This window comes from Berghia stephanieae, chromosome 1 (assembly GCF_034508935.2).
Source record: "Berghia stephanieae isolate SIO BIC M18660-M18661 chromosome 1, UCSD_Bste_1.3, whole genome shotgun sequence".
Classification (NCBI taxonomy): domain Eukaryota; kingdom Metazoa; phylum Mollusca; class Gastropoda; order Nudibranchia; family Aeolidiidae; genus Berghia; species Berghia stephanieae.
Window position 1 is genome coordinate 91,326,503 of NC_088360.1, and position 20,420 is coordinate 91,346,922.

At 34.5% G+C, this 20,420-nt stretch overlaps 1 protein-coding gene across 1 annotated transcript; it reads left to right on the forward strand.

Annotated features, from left to right (window-relative positions):
• Nucleotides 1-262: 262 nt before the first annotated feature.
• On the forward strand, nucleotides 263-16,590 carry LOC144961779 (putative tubulin polyglutamylase ttll-15). Its single transcript, XM_078894864.1, has 3 exons — nucleotides 263-370; nucleotides 8,503-8,714; nucleotides 9,623-16,590. Exons 2-3 carry the CDS (start codon nucleotides 8,551-8,553, stop codon nucleotides 11,067-11,069), a joined length of 1,611 nt encoding a protein of 536 aa, XP_078750990.1. The 5' UTR covers nucleotides 263-370; nucleotides 8,503-8,550; the 3' UTR covers nucleotides 11,070-16,590.
• Nucleotides 16,591-20,420: the final 3,830 nt, after the last annotated feature.

Below are 20,420 nucleotides of genomic sequence, written 5' to 3' on the forward strand. Positions count from 1 at the left end.
GAACGATAACTTTATATCGGCATGCAATAAGTACCATATAAAATTGAGTTTAGCAATGGACAAATGATAAAATAATGCAGAGGACCTGTAAAGATCATTTTTATGATAAAACAATACGAATAATATATCTTATTGATAATTGTCGTTTAATTATATCTGGTTGTAACAACAGGCTAGAAGTGTATTGAGTACATTTAAATTAGATCGATCTTCATTTTCCTCATTTTAACAACTGTTTGTGCTGTCGCATGCATTGATTATTGATGTTGTCAACTTCCGATTTTTATGGATGTTGTTTATGGTTGGTTTAAAGATGTGAAACATTGGAGTTGAAAGAAAAGATTGTTTTATCAATCAATTCTTAGTTTATGTAAGACATTCTTATTATTCAGAAATCTTTTTTTTAATCATACGCAAAGCAATAATAAGTATTCATTGTCATGAAATGGTTGAAATACATTGGCTTACGGGGCGAAAAAATGTGTAGACTGGACTGGAGACGTTCTTCTGTCTCTCTACTGTACTGTAATATTCAATCGTGAGAAATGACCACCTGTTGTTTGGGTTATTGTTATCTACTAACAAACAATACTGTTACCGTTACTTACTTTATGTTACTCAACTATTTGTTTTCTCTTTGTCTGTGGCATGTCCTTTTCATAAGCCCGTTCAGTAATTTCACAGCAAGTGCCTAATATAAATTAATAAAAAGACTAAAGTTGATAAAAGAGGGGATTTTTTGGAGCCGATTATGATTGATAGTTACTAGATACTAAACTATTATTAGTGTAAATGTGTTCTAGAGACTCTAATTCTCTAACTCAAACTCTAGACTCTAGAACATAAAACGATACGTGAATTCTCAAGCAAAGAAGAAAAAAATTGCGTTGTATTTTTATGCACCTCCGTCGACGGTGTATCTTAACGGACCGTTTTTATACACCTCCGTCACGCATGCGCATCCCACCCAATGTCATCAGCGATAATGTGATTCTGTATTTGGACATGGCGAAAGTTATATTGTGACATCTGTAGGATGTTTTTGTTAATGAATTTATATAAAAATAACAATAGTTTAAAAAGTCTTAATATAAAACCAGAAAATAGAAGTTGCATTGAAGCTAAATATTGTTTTAGAAAGACCTTATTAAATGCGATGAACAGTGAGGTGGCTCCGTAGGGCAGTGGACAAGCTGTCAAACTCTAACCATGATAGTACTGGGTTCGATTCCTGTTGTAGAAATTTTTTTTTTTAAGTTTACTTTATTGAGAAAGACATCATTTATTTTTTAAATATTTTTTTTCTTTCTTTCTTTCTTTTTTATTTTATTTTATTTTTTTTTTTTTTTTTTCAAAAACTTCGATTTTAATTTTCTAAAATTATTTATTTATTTGAGATCAGTATTTGTGTGCCATGTTTCTTTTTACTTTTGATTTTTTAAATTATTGTTGTTATTCTTTAATTTATTATCATTGTATATATGTACATCGGTAATCATTAAGCAGCGTGCTAAACTACAATCTCAAACTATTTAAACCTCATTGACGTATGCAGCAACATTTTCATTAATTTACCATCACCGTCAACGCAGGTGCATAAAATCGATTCGTTTTTGTACACCTCTATCGGAGGTGCATAAAAACGCCACCAAAAAATTGTTTTGGTTTTTTTTTTATTCCATGGATGAGTTGAACCATGGATTCTCAAGTGCTGATCTAGTCCTCAGACCACTCGGCTAACGGAACTCTTGACAATCGAGGTAGCGGCTAGAGAGTCCGAAATCTAGGTCTTCCTAGCCAAACTGGCCAATTCTCATGTTTTATTTTTTTGCTTTTTAAAAAAAGTTTTGTAATAATAATACCCTACCCCTCCTCCCTCTCACCCAGAACTTTTCTGAACGAATTATTGAGTTGAGGAACAAAAAAATTAAAGCTAAAAAAATAAAAAATAAAAAGAAAGGAACGATAACTTGTGTGTTGGAATTGGATGGCTGATTACTTGCAATCTCTCTTCTGCTTTTTCCCATTTGTCTTCTTTTTTTTTTGGTTGGGGAAGGTTGCATGCTTTTATTATACGGCCTAAAAAATAAAAAACTCCACTCCGCAACATAAACAAACCGTTCTATATATGAAAATACGGCTTTACTTTGGAAGACCAAAATCATGGTCTCCCCAGTGATGCCAAAACTCCGGTTTCACCAGAAAAAACTCCGGTCTGGAGCAAAAAATTCTGGGCTCCGGGCAACTTCCGTTAAATTCCGGTGAGGTCAATTTGTTCCAAGGATAACCCCCCCCCCCCCCCCCCCCCCACCTTCCAACCACCACATCATCATCATTGCCACTAGTATTACAACCATCATCACTGCCACTACTACTGCAACCACCACATCATCACTACCACTACTACTACAACCACCACCACATCATCATCAGTACCACAACTACTACTGCAACCACCACCACCACCACATCATCATTACTACCACTACCACAACTACCACCACCATTACAACCACCACCACCATATCATCATCACTACCACTACTACTACAATTACCACTACTACTACAACCACGACACCACATTATTACTACCACTACTACTACTACACCACTACTGCCACATCATCATCACTACCACCAAACCACATCGTCATCACTACTACTATTGCAACCACCACCACATCATCATCACTGCAACATCAACTACCACTACAACATCATCATCACTACCACTACTACTACAACCATCCCCACCACCACTACACCGTCATTACCACTACTACTACAACCACCATCACCACCACATCATCATTACCACTACTACTACAACCACCACCACCACCACATCATCACTACCACTACAACTACAACCACCTCCACCCCATCATCATTATCACTTATACTACAACCACCACCACCACCACATCATCACTACCATTACTACTGCAACCACCACCGCCACATCATCACTGCAACTACCACAACATCATCATTACCACAACTACTACAACCACCACCACCACATTATCACTACCACTACTACTACTACAACCACCACCACCACCACATCATCATCATTACCACTACTACTACAACCAACACCACCACATCCTCATTACCACTACTACTACAACCACCATCACCACCACATCGTCCTCATCACTACCACTACAACCACCACCACATCATCATCACTACCACCACTACTACAACCACCATCACATCATCATCACTACCACTACTACTACAAGCACCACCACCACCTCATCTTCATCACTACCACCACTACTACTACTACAACCACCACCACATCATCATCACTAACTCTACTACTACAACTACCACAACCACATCGTCATCACTACCACTACTACTACTACTATACTACTACAACCACTACAACTCCTACTACTATACTACTGCTGCTACAACCACCACTACTACTACTACTACTACTACTACTACTACTACTACTACTACTACTACTACTACTACTACTACTACTACTACTACTACTACTACAACCACACCACCACCACATCGTCGTCATCACTACCACTACTACTACTATACTACTACTGCTACAACCACTACTACTACTACTATACTACTGCTGCTACAACCACTACTACTACTACTACTACTACGACTACTACTACTGCTGCTACTACTACTACTACTACTACTACTACTACTACTCTACTACTACTACTACTACTACTACAACCACTACTACAACATCATCATCACTACTAGTACTACTACTACAACCACCAGCACCACATCATCATCACTACCACGACTACTACTACAACCACCACCACATCATCATCATCACTACCACTTTTACTACAACCACCACTACCACATCATCATCACTACAACTACTACTTCAACCACCACCACCACCATATCATCATCACTACCAAAACTACTACAACCACTACCACCACATCATCATCACTACCACTACTACTTCAACAACCACCACCATATCATCATCACTACCACTACTACTACAACAACAACCACTATCACATCTTCATAATCACTATCACTATTACTACAACCACTAACACCACATCATCCTCACTACCACCAATACTACAATTTCTACCATTGGGTTTTGGCGCTTTACTTCATTTAAAATAAGGAAACTTTGGGATTGTATTTAGCAATGTTTTTATGTATCATAATTTAATTCTTATCAGTTATCTATTTAGAACTATACAATATGTAAATACAATGCCAAATCCCATTCCAATTTCTTTTTCTTGTGTGCAGAAATTCCCCTTTCGGCATTGAAATTCCTACGAGTGGTGTCTGAAACTCCTGTGAGCCAAATTCAAAGTTGGCGTCTCTGTCTCCCTAACAAAAATTTTAAAAATATCAGTTCAAAATAAAAAAAATGTTGGTGATGGACATCTGATAACTTGCAATCTCTCTTCTGACATTTTTTTTTTGGTGGGGGGGGGCATGATAATAATATTATTACAAAGCTTTTTAAAAAATAAACAAGACTAGTGAACAAAAAACAAAAAAATCAAGCAATAAATAAATAGAAGTAAAAAGCTCGCCCCTTAAACTGAAAGACACAGACAGCTTCATAAACGAAAATACGGTTTTACATCAGGAAGCTAAAATCTTGAACTCCTTGACCAAAATGAGCCATTTTGTTTCCATAATTTTTCATTACGTTTGATGATTTTTGCCCCTCTATAATCTTTATGGTAATCTTTCTTTGCAATGACAGTTGATATTGTGAAGAGTATTGGGGTTATTCAAGAGTTCTTGTTCCTGTATTTTCGTCCTTGACATTTTTTTAAATCGACAGGGTTAGCTGTGAAAAAAATTTAAGTTTAATTCAAGGTGCAATGTCAGAGTCAGAGTCAGCTCCAATACTATCAGGTGTGTCCCAAGGTACCATTCTGGGTCCCCTTTTTTATTCCTTATCTATATCAGTCATTTGCCTGAAAGGTTGTCACCAGGAACTCAACTGAGACTATTTGTGATTGACAGCCTTTTTTCAGAGCAATAAGGCAGAAGGAGGACTCAGACATTCTTCAGCGGGACCTTGTTAACCTACAGATATAGGAAAATGACAATTTCATGGAATTTCATCCACAAAAATGCCAAGTCCTGAAAATTATCAACAAGAGGAAGATAACACCATCAAAATGTACAATACACAACATCACACTAGAAGCAAAATATCTCAGAGTAACGACAAATAATTACCTCACCTGGAAAGACCACATTGCAAACATATGCAGAAAGGCAAACTCCAACCTGGGATTCTTGAGAATAAACCTTTTCAGCTGCAAAAAAAACATTAAAGAGAAATGCTATAAAGCTTATGTTAGACCAACACTCGAATATAGCAGTACGGTATAGGATCCCTATCACTCTTCCGAAATTAAGGAAATAGAATCCATCCAACAAAGAGCTATAAAATTCATTCAACAAAATCCTAGAAACAAATTAAAGCCATATATGATACCCCATTTGGAACCATTGAAGGACATACGGGACAGCGTGGCTCAGCACTACGGTCTTTGCTTCGTACCCGAAAGGTACCAAGTTCAATCACCCACCCCTGCATTGTGTGGCCTTGAGCGAGTCACCTCACCCTAGCTCAATTTGCGGCACTGCACTGCACTGCGGCTGATGCCTGAGTTATTCCAGTCTTCCCTTGGAATAGACCCTAGAGACAAATTTACCCTATGGGATGAATAAAGGGAATTTTTTTTTTAAGGAAAGGAGATAGAAGAATAAACTAAATGTATTTTACCATGGCCAGAAAAACCAGGCCAGGTTGCCATTACAGGGCCTCCAACCGAGCAAGAGGAAACCTGACAAATTTATGTTGCCATAGTGGACTGCCATCTTCCATCATTTCTGTTCTCAACTATAAGACTGTGGAACAACTTGGATAGCTCCCGGTAAAACAGTTGTGAATGCTGAGCTGAGTCTTCCATGAGGAAATTTCAGCTTGAAGAGGAAGAAGAAGAGACGTCAGTTTAATCAAATTTTGTGCTTTTTATGGAGACAATCAGTTCTCTAAACAAGTGTAATTGGGCAACATTCAAAGTCCTCAATTTGGTTTTTAAAGTTTGGATACATTAATGTCAAATGACTGATCACGAGAATGAGAATCTCACGCCCATTTATCAAGTTTGGCACACAAACACACACACACATTGCAACATAGCTTTTAAAGCTTCTTGTTTTTTTATGACTCATTGTTATTTAAATAATGATAACAATATTCTTCAGGAATGCAGTTAGTTTTATTTATCAAAATTGAGAAATAAAGATGGAATACAATGTGGAACTGTCCTAGTCAACTTGAACATTTGTAGAGACTTTTTTCGCATAAAGTTGGACTTTATAATAGAATTTTGTCTTATTATCCAATCGCAATATTTTTTAGAATGTCAGGATATGAATATTGCTCTGTTTGTTATTTCAATGTGAAATACGGCCATTAATTTAACACCTATTATTTCTCTTATCTCACTAAGTGGTATGGGATAAATCAGTGTATTTTTCTTTCCTTCTCTGCTAATTGGTTTTGATCATCTAATGCCAGATGGTCAGAGTTCTTCGTAGCCAATTTCGACTTGAAAAGTACCCAAATGGAACCTTGCATGCCCAAAAACTACTTACTCTTTGACCCCATTGAAATACTCGTCGGTTTCAGTGGTTTAAAAAAAAATTGTTTAAACTAGGAAAAACATTGTTATTACTTTTTAAAATTATAATAAAAATTTTATAAAATAAAAATTGATTATCGTAGAACCATGATGCTCATCGTGGCCAATTTTGGTCAATTTGATCATGCAAATGGCCATTTGGCAACCCTGCCATGAACCTAGCCTGGCATCACTGGACAAGCTACATTCAGGGCACTGTGAACATAGCCACAGCAATGCTAATAGCCACAAACGGTTAACCACAGACTGTACTGTGTGAATAGTCAAAGGTCATTATTTACAGACATCTTGCCAGATAAATATTACATAAAAAATGCCAAACAAGTCATGGAAAAAAGCCAAACGATCTGAAAAAAATGCCATTGATAAATCAGTAAAAAATTAAGTAAATTATTAGCACAGTAAGTCAATAAATAACGTCATGATGCCAAATTTTGATCATGTCAAAAGGCTTAAATACAATGCAAGTTTTTAAAATTTGCAACTCAAAATGTCAAACTGGCTTTACCGCTTTTTTTTTCAATTCTGATTATTTTGCATATGATGAGTCTGTGATGTTATCATGTGTTTAGTGTTATGGCTCACGACCGCAAACTTTGCTGTTTCTTTTCCTGTTTTCACCTTATTAAATTGAATTTATTCTTGAAAAAAAAAATAGATTTAATTGTGTATACCAGAATCAAAGATAAAACATGAATCTATAAAGAGCAATTTTTTTCAACAAATTTTTTAAAAGAATAAAAAGTGTGACACTCGTTCTGATACAGTCTTCTAACCAAGTCAGCATTGCTATCCTTAGAGTGATCATGTATGCAGTGTTTGATATAATTAGGCCACTCCTCAACTGGTTTTTTAAATGATAATCACAGGCTTTCCTAATATACAGGTTATACATGCCCAAGGATGTACAGGCAACTTTACCCAATTGTCTGTATACCTTTGTCATAAATATGCAAATATTCGTTTTGAAATTAAAGGGGATGGGGTAGGTAGAATTGCCTTCAGGGTCAATTTCATGGCGAGTGAAATAAAATAAGCCTGAGATACCTGAAAGTGAGCAATATGCTTTTACATTAAGCTTCTTACTCAAGGGAGTCTGAAGCTCTATCGGAGGAGCTCTAGCCTCCTCCCAAGCAAACAATCTTCAAACCCAATAAAGTAGGCGGGGTAGGGGTCTGACTTTCTTTCTTCTCAGGAGTAGCTATGTCTAAAAGCCCATGAAATAGGAGTCTGTCCGTTTTTTTAAGAATTAAAATTACCAGTAATAATTACTACCCTTTGGATAGATTGCTAATTTATTTCAATGTACCCCATCTCTAAGAGTTGGAAAAATGATTTACTATAAATAGATTTGTATGTGACTCAAGCCAAAATCTTTACCAATTGAGTTCTGTTAATGCTGGCAAATAGTTCTTTGCAAGGTTTTGATAATGATGATCTATCATCCTTTTAAAAAGTAGCAAGCAGTTATTACTATTTAATCAACACAACTGAAACAAGGATATATACTCTGGTTTTATTGGTCTTATTGCTCTATAGGACTGCTTTCTTGCTTAATGAAAAAAAAATACCAGAACGTTCAAACGTGGGTCCTCTAGGTATTAGGACAATGCCCAATCCACTTAACAACCCAACTTTCCTCTCGTCTATAATTATTTATGCTTATTTAAAGTCACAGAGGCCAGGATATTAATTTTTTTTTTAATTTAAAAAAAATCCCTTTTAACTGTAAAGACTGCCTTTTTTTTCATTTTGCTTAGCTTTCGCCTTTTATTTTTCCCCAGGCACACTGTGTCATTTTTGTTAAAAGTTGTGACAGTGAATGACCCATAATGGAGTCAGGACATTATCATCATTTGGAGAGAAACTCAAGAGCAAAGATGAAGTCCTTTCGAAAGAATCAATATTTTTATATTATGCTGGCTGTGTTGACAATAGGCGTCATTATTATTTTACTCAACATGTATGAACTGCACAGTATGAAAATGGAGCATCAGTAAGTAGTTTTGTAGATCACATCTATTTAATTACTGAAAACATTTATTGTGTCTAATCAAGTTATGTGTGAAATCTGTTTTGTGTGAAATCTGTTTCAAACATTATTTCCCTATTTCACAACTCAGAAATCACTGAAAATAATATATTCAAGTTAGGACCACTATACATTTAAAATGTTGGTTACATCAAAGTCACCACTTTGTCCAAGCACCTCTGCCAGCAATACAACCATTGTAATTGCGACATTGAGTGCTTTTTTCAACACCCTAAGAAAAGCCCTCCTGGGCAAGAAACAGTCTTCTTACGGAAAGCTGGGGGGGGGGGGGGGGCAAGGGGGTAGATGGCTGAGTGATGGCATACACTTCTACCTAAGAGATCTGGGGTTGAGTGCCACTAACCTATATTGTTCACTGTGGAGCACTGCAGCAATCTTTTCTCGAGATAGAATATGAGTGAAAATTTACCCCGAGTTAAAAAGCTGTCCATGAAGATATTATTTAATTTTTGGAAACTTGTTAAGATCGGAGAGGGCTAAATCAGATGAATATCAGGAATGATTCAGTATTTCTAAACCATAAGATTTTAGTAACCTCTTTTTTTAAATTATTATTTATTTTAGTTACAAGATGAATATTACTCCACTGTACCATGCCATGATGCCCTTTGCCTTTGCACACATATGTGGAGGATTTTTTAATTTTTATTTTGTTTTGTTTTTGTTTTTTTTTGTTTTTTGGTGTGTTTTTTTTGGGGGGGGGGGGTGGAGTTGTTTGTTTTTGTTTTGTTTTTTTTGCGGGGAGGGGGTGTTTGGTTTTTGTTTTGTTTGGTTTTTCTCTTTCTGACTAATCTCAGGCTTAGATAACTGTACTCCTTTCGTGATTGTCTCTTTTATTGTTTCCTTCACAGATTACACCATCAAGAATTACAGAAACTCCCTGAGATAGAGGCGATGAGTATTGACCAGACAAAGCCAATAAATGACAAACCCGTTGTATGGATTCAAGGAAGTGGAAATACCAAGGTCAACCACAATGGTCGTTTCAGCTATCTCAAACATGTTCATGGGGTATTTGAAAACATGGGATTTCTTGTAGGAGAGAGTTCGTCTGATGACTGGGTTGTTATGTGGGGACATGATTATCCTTTTGGGACTTATGAAAAGATCATGAAAGACCTAAAACCTTATCAGCGTGTCAATCATTATCCAGGTTCAGGTTACATTACAAATAAAGTATCACTTGCACAAACAGACTTTGATTTTATTCCAAAAGCATTTGAGATGCCATTTAAAAAAAAAGAATTTCTGGAATATTCAACCAACCATGAGGATTTCAGTTGGGTTCAGAAAAGTAATAGACACAGGGGTATTGAGGTTAAGGATAGACATAGTCTAGATCTTTCTAAAGAAGGTTCGTTTATCCAACGATATGTTTCAAACCCATTTTTGATTGACGGTTACAAATTTGACATTGGTATTTATACAATTATCGCAGGCATAGATCCATTGAGAGTGTATGTTGTTGATGGTGATGCTTTATTCAGATTTTGTCCTCAAAAGTACTATCCATTTGATGACTCCATTTTGGACAAATATGTTGTGGGTGATGATTATCTACCAATGTGGGAAGTGCCTTCTTTGAAAAAGACTTTCTCGGACAATGGTTTCACTTTTCTAAGTACTTTTAATGAGTACTTAAGACGCAGTGGTTTCGATGCAAAGTCTATTTGGGATAAAATGAAACTGGCAATTAGGCAGGTGATTCTCGTCAAGGAGAAAGAGTTGATAAAGTCTTTGAAGAATTATCGATCAAAACGGAATTTTTTTGAACTTGTCAGGTTTGATTTTGTTTTAGATGACCAAATGAATGTATTTTTAATGGAAGCAAATATGTCACCAAATTTGTCATCTGATCATTTCTCCACAAATGCCCGTCTCTATGAACATGTTGTTTTTAATGCTCTCAGTCTGGTTGGGCTAGGTCATTTTACATCAAATACTAACAGGAAAAATGTTGCTTATTATGATGACTCGATTTTAGTTTCTTCTTCTGATATTCAAGTACTGCCTGATTATTGTGAAACTGATATCTGCATAGGGAGCTGTAAAAGAATACAATGTAAACTTTGCAAGAAATGTCTAAGCAAAACTTTGGAGACTGACATAAAGATTGCTTACCTTGAGCACGTTGAAAGGGGATCAACCCGGCGTGTATTTCCACCTGTTATGACACACGCAAGTGCCCTTGAATGGCATCCAGCTTCCTCATTGCTTGATGGTCTAAATATGAAAAATCAGTTGATATACTTATGGTTCATTGGGAAGTGTAGACTTGATCCTGCTTGGTGTTACTAAACTTTGATACCCTATAAAATAAGGATCATGCAGAGATTCGTCCATATTTACTTGCTTGGATGTTTTGAAGATTTTTTCCACTCTGGTGCTTATTTGAAATGTTTTTATGACAAATTAGAGATCTCAAAAATGTAATAAGAAAACTATTTTGTTGAGCCAGAATATAATTTACATATTTGATATTGTCATCAATGTAAAAACAGTACGGTTTGAAGATTTTTTTTGTGATTTTTTTTTTTTAAAGCAAACATGTTTATTATTCATTCACTCACTCAACAAATCCTCTGAGTATGAATATGCAACGTGAACAATTAAACTTGAATTAAAGTCTCTCGCAGACCAACCACATATAACCTAGTACATAAACTTGTGAAAACCAAATTTGCCCCAGTTATCATCAGTAGATTTTTGTACTAATTCGGATACACAACATGTAGGCTATCCCAAATAGCTTTTTTTTTTTTTTTTTGACTTTGTTAATGTAAGAATGTCTTTAATCTTACATCCTACGGTGATATTCATATAAACTAATGATTGTTTAAATTCCTTTTTTTTTGGTGGGGGGGGGGGGGCGTGGCGGGGGCGGATAGGTTTTATATGCCAAATTTTCTTTTGAATTTATTTTTTTTTTCCATGTAATTCTTTGAAAATAATCACAATCCGTTTGGTGAAACAGAAAAAAAGTGAGAATATGAGTGAAAGGAAGAAGTTAAATGTTCAAGGAACTTCACAGACAACAGCTAAAGGGGTACATTTCAAAGTTGAATGTGTGGATTTGGCCATAAACCAGTCTTATGCAGGTCTTGAAACAGATTTCATATTCAAAACGCTTTCCTTTGCGATTTGTTTATTTTGTGTAGGTAACAGAAAAAAAAAACTCTCAATCATTTCGGTAGAGTAATGTTTCATCCAAAAGTATGTTTTGATTTTTACAAATGCCAGGGTATTTTCACATAACTGTTGTCTTTCTTCCTTCATTTCCTCTGTTGGTATGCCTCATTTGTTACATCAAGGTGTCCGCATTTGAACTTTCCTACTCAAAACTTGATCACATTATATGATGGACATGTTTCCTCATAGACTTTATACAATTGCCTATGCCTATTTATATCACTTGGAGTTTTTAAAAATATTTGATGACAGAGCTCATATCAGTGGAAGCCATTTTGATTGCAAAATTTCTCATTGATAAAGCTACACTTTTTATTTATTTACTCTTGTAGGCAGTAATGTCGAAAGTGTTTATTAAAAGTTTCTTATGTTTTAAATGTAGTCAAATAAGTAATTGATAATACTTTCTTGAAAATTTGATGAGAATGGAACTATTCTTTCAGAGTCAGGGCAATTTGTATTGATCAATCCTCATATAAAATGACTATAAAATGTTTATGATAATCAGTTGTTTTTTTTAATCTCAAGGAGGATAAATTTAGTGTCCAATTCAAAATCAGAAATGTTATTGCCTTATTTCAAATCCTAATTGAAACTCCACATATATCTGTCTTCTCTATATTTAAACCTTGCTGCTGGATGAGGTCTTTTGTCCTTCCATAGCAGGCAGAGAGGCACTTACTGTGTTACTATCCCCCTATATCTGATTACCGACTTGCTTTCTGTCTGTCTTATAATGGGATTACTTGGTTTTTGTCCTGGCCTTGGTTGGGAGGAAAACAGTCAAAGGTAGAACTATTGTTGGGAGAGATGATATTTTTTTCCCTTGTAAATCATCTCTCTAATATGTATGGTTATATTTTTTATTTTGAATATCAATATCATGATTTGTAAACATTTGAGTGAGATCCTTCTAGTGGGGACCTATGCTTGTGTCTGCTTGAGGTGATCTCAATTTAAGTACTTCTGCTTTTATTTGAACCATTCCCATTTGTCTTAAATTTTCTTGTATGCTTTCAATTGTAAATCTTGAATTTTTTGACTATCCCATTTTCTTTTTTCTAGTGGTGCTGAAATGACCTAAATGTGTCGCAAGCGCTGTAAAACCTTTCAAACCATAAATCAAACCTCTCTGAGGATATTTTTACAACATTATGTTTTGTTATATTTATTTTATGTCTATTTTATATTAGTATATTGTTCCTGTAATCTTGTGTATTGGTAATATCAATCAAAATATGAATTTTTAAATATTTATTTCATAATCGATTGTTATTGGGGTTTTTTAAAAGTTTTTTTTTAATTGAATATTTACCATCTTTTTTTAAAATGTATTTATCTCATGCTTTTGCAATGTGAGAGTATATTGTTCTTGAACGATGTCTTTTTTATATATATTTTATATATTTCTATCCTATTTTCATCCAAAATTCACCTCAATTGGTAAATACCATCACAACAGAAGACTTATCTCGTATTAATAATTATAAAAATTAAGTAGGAAAATGTGCAGAAGTTGATAGTCAAATTGAAACAAAACTGATGTCCAATAACTTGAAAGTAGATACAAGAAAATTGAAATGTGTTGAGGGGAAATTTTGATCATTTATAAGTTTGCTGCTCTGTGTTTCTCTGAGGAAACCAAAATTAGTGATTAATTGATAACCACAAATAAAGCTAGAAATTTTTTATTGTATTTGTACGCCATCATGCATTTAGTTTTAGTTTGTAAATAAAACATTCTATATTCATCCTGAGAGGAAATTTTCCATAAAGGTTTGTCTCGAGAAAAGGCCTTGATAGCCCAGGTATCAGCTACGTCTCAAGGTTAGTAATAATGTGTCTTGCTCAAGGTAGAAAAGGGAGAAGTCAACAGCGAGGTTTGAATCTTAGTCATCCAGGATGTAAAGTGCAATGCTGTATCTATATTTTATTCACATAGATTCAGAGTTGAAAACTTTTATTTTTCTTGGCTCAAAAATAGAATCAGGTGGCAAGTCAGGTCCAAAGATATGATGCAAAATATGACTTGGGTCAGATAAATTAACTGCCATGTCCCCGCTTTGGAAGTGCCAGGGAGACAAATGTATTTTTCATATTAGACATGTTTTTGTTTTTTTATTTAGTCCTTCAGAGCCTTAAGACCCATGGACCAGTAGTTTATCCCGGTTTTTATAGCATGAAACGGATGAAAGCAATTGCTTGCTACCCTTTAGATAGATATATACTTGCATAGTTTATGAGTTGATTTAAGAAATTGTGAAGTAGAATTTTAATTCTTCCACTCCAAGTGAACTCATTTTTGTGTTTGTGGTAGATTTCATTCAGCAAATTGTGATAAATAATATTAACTGGGCTTCTGTGTTGTAGCTATGATTTTATGTGCTGAGAGATGTTGACATTTATATTTTCTTAATGTTCATAATTTTGGATATACAGATATTGAATTGTTGAATATATTTAAGTGACCCACGAAATATCTCATTCTATTTCTTGTTGAAATGATCTGATATTTTGCTCATTGTTTTCTGTTATTAATTAATTACCTAATGCATATTACTGCCATTCCATTGAAGATATTAAGTCCCCTGGCATCATTGCGTAGCCCTCGTTACTCTTTTTTTTTTTTTTTGAGCTGCAAATATCATCTTTACCTTTCTTGTCTTTCAACTTTTATTTAGCTTCCTCATTTCTGAGGCTTTTTAAACACCTCTAGCAATTATTATTTTTTAAACTTAATATGCAAAGGACTATCTATGTTGTGTCATACTTACCCCCATTTTGATTAAACTTTGTCAACTGTTTTCACCACCAAGAGCAGTAAAAAAATTTTGAAGCCGAGTTACATTGCTGTTACTGCTTTTTAAAATTAAAATGGTAAGATATGTTTTCAGGGTAAAGTCGATTATAACCCCACTTTTAAAGAATCAATAAAGCATTGTAGATGGTTGTCTTATTTATTTTGAAATCAAACAGAAGGGACAATAATTGTTTCAGCCACGCAAGCAGTCTGATTGCAACTTATCAGTTTTTATCATCAATTCAGATTTTTATTTAAAGAGAGTCTTGTAATGAAAATCTGTTTTATTTGATCCTGGGATATTATATATTTTCTTTTTTTTTTAATATATATTTTGAGAAACGACGTTGACTTGATATACCGCTCTTCAACTAATCTGATTACTCCTCCAGTTCTGATGGAACAGTTAAGTTTTTAAATCTGAAACATTTCCTTGGAGGGAAAAATAATTTTACTAATGAATTATTCAAATTTCTCTATTTTATCTTCGGCATTAATGTACTTAAATATAATCCTAAAAAGTAGAATTTTTTTTTGAAAATTATGATCTTCCTCAAATGTATATTTTTAATATACTTTTCGTTGTTTTATTTTTTTAGGGGGGGGGGGGGGGGTATTTTTGTACTCTATAAAGAATTGAAATAGCCAAATAACTCGGTACTCCCATAGTGGGCAGGGAGGTACTTACTGTGTCTTATATCCCCCTATATCTGTTTTCCAATTTGCTTTCTGTCTTTGTCTTGGAATGAGATTACTTGGTTTTGTCCTGGACCTGGTCGGATACCCTGGCTGAGGGGGAAACAGTCAAATGTATAGTTATTGTTTTGGAAGATGATATTTTTTTTCCTTGTAAATCACCTCTCTGTTATTTATTATTATTATTTTATTTGTTGTTTTGAATTTATAATGTGAGCATTTGAGTGTATTCCTCTTAGTGAGGACCTGTGCTCGCGTCTGGATGAGACTGTTAAGTGATCTCAAACTAAGTGCATTGATGGTATGCTCTTGGAATCTACACCAATTCCCTATTTGTACCATTCCCCTTTGTCTTACCTTTTCTTGGGTGCTTTAATTGTAATTCTATAACTTTTTACTATCCCATATTCTCCCTTTTTACTGGCGCTGATATGACCTAAATGTGTTGCAAGCTGGGTGGGGATCCTGACCTCCCATAGTGGGCAGGGAGGTACATGCTGTGTCTTCTATCCCCCGATACCTGTTTTCCAATTGTTTCCTGTCATTGTCTTGGAATGAGATTACTTAGTTTTGTCCTGATCCTTGCCGGAGTTCCTTGACTGGGAGGGAAACAGTCGAATGTATAGTTATAGTTTTGGGAGATGATATTTTTTTCCTTGTACTTGTAAATCATCTCTCTGTTATGCATTGTATTATGTTTAGTTTACATATTATATTATATGATTGGTAAACATTTGAGTGTATTCCTCTTAGTTGGGACCTGTGCTTGTGTTTGGATGAGACTTTTAGGTGATCTCAAACTAAGTACTTTGGCGGTGTGCTCTTGGAATCTACATCTGTTCCCTATTTGAACCCGTTCCCCTTTGTCTTACCTTTTCTTTTGCGCTTTAATTGTAATTCTAGAACTTTTAACTATCCCATTCTCTTCCTTTTTACTGGCGCTGATATGACCTTAATGTGTTGCAAGCGCCGTAAAACCCTTAAAAACAAAACAAAAATGTGTTGCAAGCGCCGTAAAATCCTTAAAAACAAAATAAAACAAATAACTCTGTAAAATATGTTTATTATTTAATACAGACATTCAGGCAACCATGATTTTACTGATCAATTAGATGGAATAAATCTTACTTTTAATGACAGACTTGATTTTTCAAAAACACTGTAAAATATATCACAACAAGAAAACAGAACAAAAAGAAAGGTTACCCTTCTATTTTAGTTGTTTTAAGCAGCTTGCATTCTTTATTTGGTTATGATTTTTTTTAAAACATGCTTTGTATTATAGGCATTTGAAAAGGTATCTGGGAGAAGGAAGACTTCTCCTTTGGGCTGGAGAGCTATCTGCTGTTTTCTTTGTATATGTTGTCTTCCGGTTTCCTGACATTGTTCTGTAATGAGAAAATTAGTTTTCGCCTGCCCTTATCGTCTGAGATAATTCGTCGAAATAAAAATTTAAATCCATAACTAAATAAAAGAGCTTGCACACAATACGAGATGCTATCAGCATGACATGATACCACTTTGCATTTTAGATATTCTGTCTTCTCTACAATCTTTTTACAAAATTGCAATATTTAACCTTCATTAGATATTCAACTGGTGCCATTGATTTTTGTAACTTATCAATATTTTTTCTTTGATTGAGTGGTTATCTCAAACATAACCATACTGTTTGTTGTCCTGAAAATATCATACACGTAATTCAATATTCAATATGTTTTGAGTCTCAAAGTTCATGCTCACTGCGTTATAAGATGTAAAGAAGAATTATGGAAGAAAGGAACAGTAATTTGGAGGTTCACATTGAAATTGAAAGTTTCGATAGGTAAGGAAGGAGCAGGGAGTGTTGTCAAACTACATCAAGTTCAAAACTACTTTACTACAAATTCCAACCTCCTGTTTTCTTTTTATTTTTATTTTTTTAAGTCGTATTGGAAGCTGTTACCTTTTAAGCAAACTTATTTGCCGAATACAATTAAAAATTGATTAATCAAATTAAATTTCAAGGGGCTTATCTCTCTCTCTCTCTCTCTCTCTCTCTCTCTCTCTCTCTCTCTCTCTCTCTCTCTCTCTCTCTCTCTCTCTCTCTCTCTCTGTGTGTGTGTGTGTGTGTGTTTAGTCTTATTTAACGTAAGCATTGAAGCTGAGTACAGGAGGAAATTAAGGATCGTTAGTTACATATTCACATGTAGTGCAGCTGTCCATTATTACTTGGTAGTCTCTCTTATTGGACTTTAATAAAAGTTTGCTTTGTAATACATTGTAGTGACCTTAATTAGCGAGGAAAATTGGAGCTGAATGTATGATTTTAAGATGTTTTGCTTCGTCCTACATTTTAAGTGTAACTGTTCGTTTGGGATCCATCATGAAGCACTGTGAGCACATGGAGCTATAAAAATCCCATTTTTTAAAAAGACTTACTATGCAAAAAAGCAAATGTTGTTATTTGAGGGATGAGAATCTTGGCTGTGCTAACATTTACTAACAGTATATGAAAACCAACTCTTTAAGGTCTAGCAGTTGTGTTATATGCAGATTTCCCTTTTTGTTTATTTATTTATTCGTGTATTTAATTGCGGTTAGCAATAATAAATAGAAAATTACTACATTTCGAGTTGTTTTCAAGAAATCTTTTTTTTTTTTTGTTCAGTCACTTTCAGTTTTATAATGTTTCGGTTGTGATCATAAAGTGTATGGTTTAACAGAGATATTAATACTGAAATGTCGGTGAAATATGCTTTCAAGATCTGGGACACCAATGTACCCATACAACATATTGAATATTTGAATGTGTAGTGTAAGATATTAGGAACCCTATTTGAATTTGGTGCTGGACATTTTTAAAAATACACAATATATTTTAACAGTTCTATTACTCCATGAAATTAATTGAAAATTATTGCTCTTGACACTTATACAGATGCAAAAAGTGTTCTAAATTTGGATTTTTCCAACTTTTTAGATAAGTTGAATATGTCTGTTTGATCATATTTTCATGAATATAATATAATTTTTTGAGTTCCAACACATAGAAAACGAGTGCTATAAGGAGTAGATGGAGTAAATTACTCCTATCTTGACAATCAAAGCAATAAATATGATAAATAAAAGGAGCTCATTTAAGGAATTTTTATGTATCATATGATAAAGGAGAAAGAACTTATTTGCAAGTATGATAACCCATTTGTTATGAGCTCTTTGTTGTACCGAATGTTTTTCCCATAATTGCGTTAGTTTATCAGATCTTCAAATATGCATGCAGGGCAGCACTAATAGTTTTTTTTTCTTACTGCAAATCTTTAAAATCTAAAAATTTGTATATTGATAACATTTTGAATGGCAGTCTAAGTACACTCGTTTAGGAAACAAACCAAAGTCTTTTAATATTTAACATTTCGAACTTCGTAATTTTGAAGCCTTTCTTTTTCAAATACCATAACATTGTGGTTTTGACGCAAAATTTCAACAAAATTAAAAGGCATAATCCCCGGCACAACAATAAAAAAGCAATAATATTTGATGATTGATATTTTAATTCTTTGTAAATTAAAGTATACTTTGTACTTTTAACTCACTCATGTTCGCAAAGTAGGAGAGAGAGGGGGAGGGGGGATTTCTTGAATATTTAGGGTTGGAAGTTATGTGCACATTTGCAAGTTTGATAATCGTTTTACATTGCTATAATGGACCATACATTGCTTTGGGTTTGAGAGTAGCCTAAATGTTTCCATTACAACAACAATGAGTCCGTAACAATTTGGGTCAGTTTGAGGCCTTTCCAACCGTTAGCTGAATAAAAAATGCTATAGCCAAAACATTATGAGTTTAGTTTGTCGTACTCGTTTTTACTAGTGCTGATGATGAATGGCATTATATTGGACCTTTGTTTCAATGTGTGCATTATAGATTGTGTGCCTAAACGTTTTAGATCTCTACGGATCGTATACATTTGGCCAGCTACTTCACATAATATGTTTTTAATGTAGTCTTTGAAATTTATCGTAGTGAGTACTTAATTTTAAATAATAATGTATGAAGTAAATGCCGATTCCTTTGTTATTGTTTACTTGCCTTCGAATATAAAATAGATCTAGGTAGCTATTTTGCACCGATTTGTTATGACTGCTTTTGAAGAATAGTTACATTGTTATTTATTGTTATCAATAGATAGAATTATATATTTCTGAATAAAATACCGTATAACATTTCAGCGAGTTTTATGTTATTGTTTCTGGGGTTTTTTTCGAGCGTGGATGGATAACCTTAGTTTCCGTCATGGGGCAGGGAGGTCACTAGGAAAAATGGAGAGAAAGAAAAAGTGAGTAAATGTGACTCATATATAAGGGAACAACACAAAACAAACGACGTTTCGACCTTTGGCCTTCATCGAGTAAACACGAAATTATTAGATTGACATCCTAGTTAAAACATTATATGTAAAATTATGTGCGTGCAACGGAAGAGAGAAGGAGAAATGAAAAATTATATAAATCAAGCATAAGATAGGGGGGTGGGGGGAGATGTGTTATTGAAGAATACTAGACGGCGATAGTGTTATTATTGACCCTCTACCTACCATATTAAGATATATATAATAACTTTTTTTTATATCAAGGGGAGGAGGGGGGCTGGGGCAGATAGAAAGAAAGAGAGACGGGGTGAACGGGAGAGGAAGGGTGCGTTTCAAAGATATATTTAAAATAGATAAAATAAAAAACAAAACTAGGTTGACCCAACTGGGTAAGAGAGATGGGTAAAAAGGTAAAAAATATTCTAAAATGAAATCCTTCTATCCCCCCCATACCCGTTTCCCAATTGTTTCCTGTCATTGTCTTGGAATGAGATTACTTAGTTTTGTCCTGATCCTTGCCGGAGCTCCTTGGCTGGGAGGGAAACAGTCGAATGTATAGTTATAGTTTTGGGAGATGATATTTTTTTCCTTGTAAATCATCTCTCTGTTATGC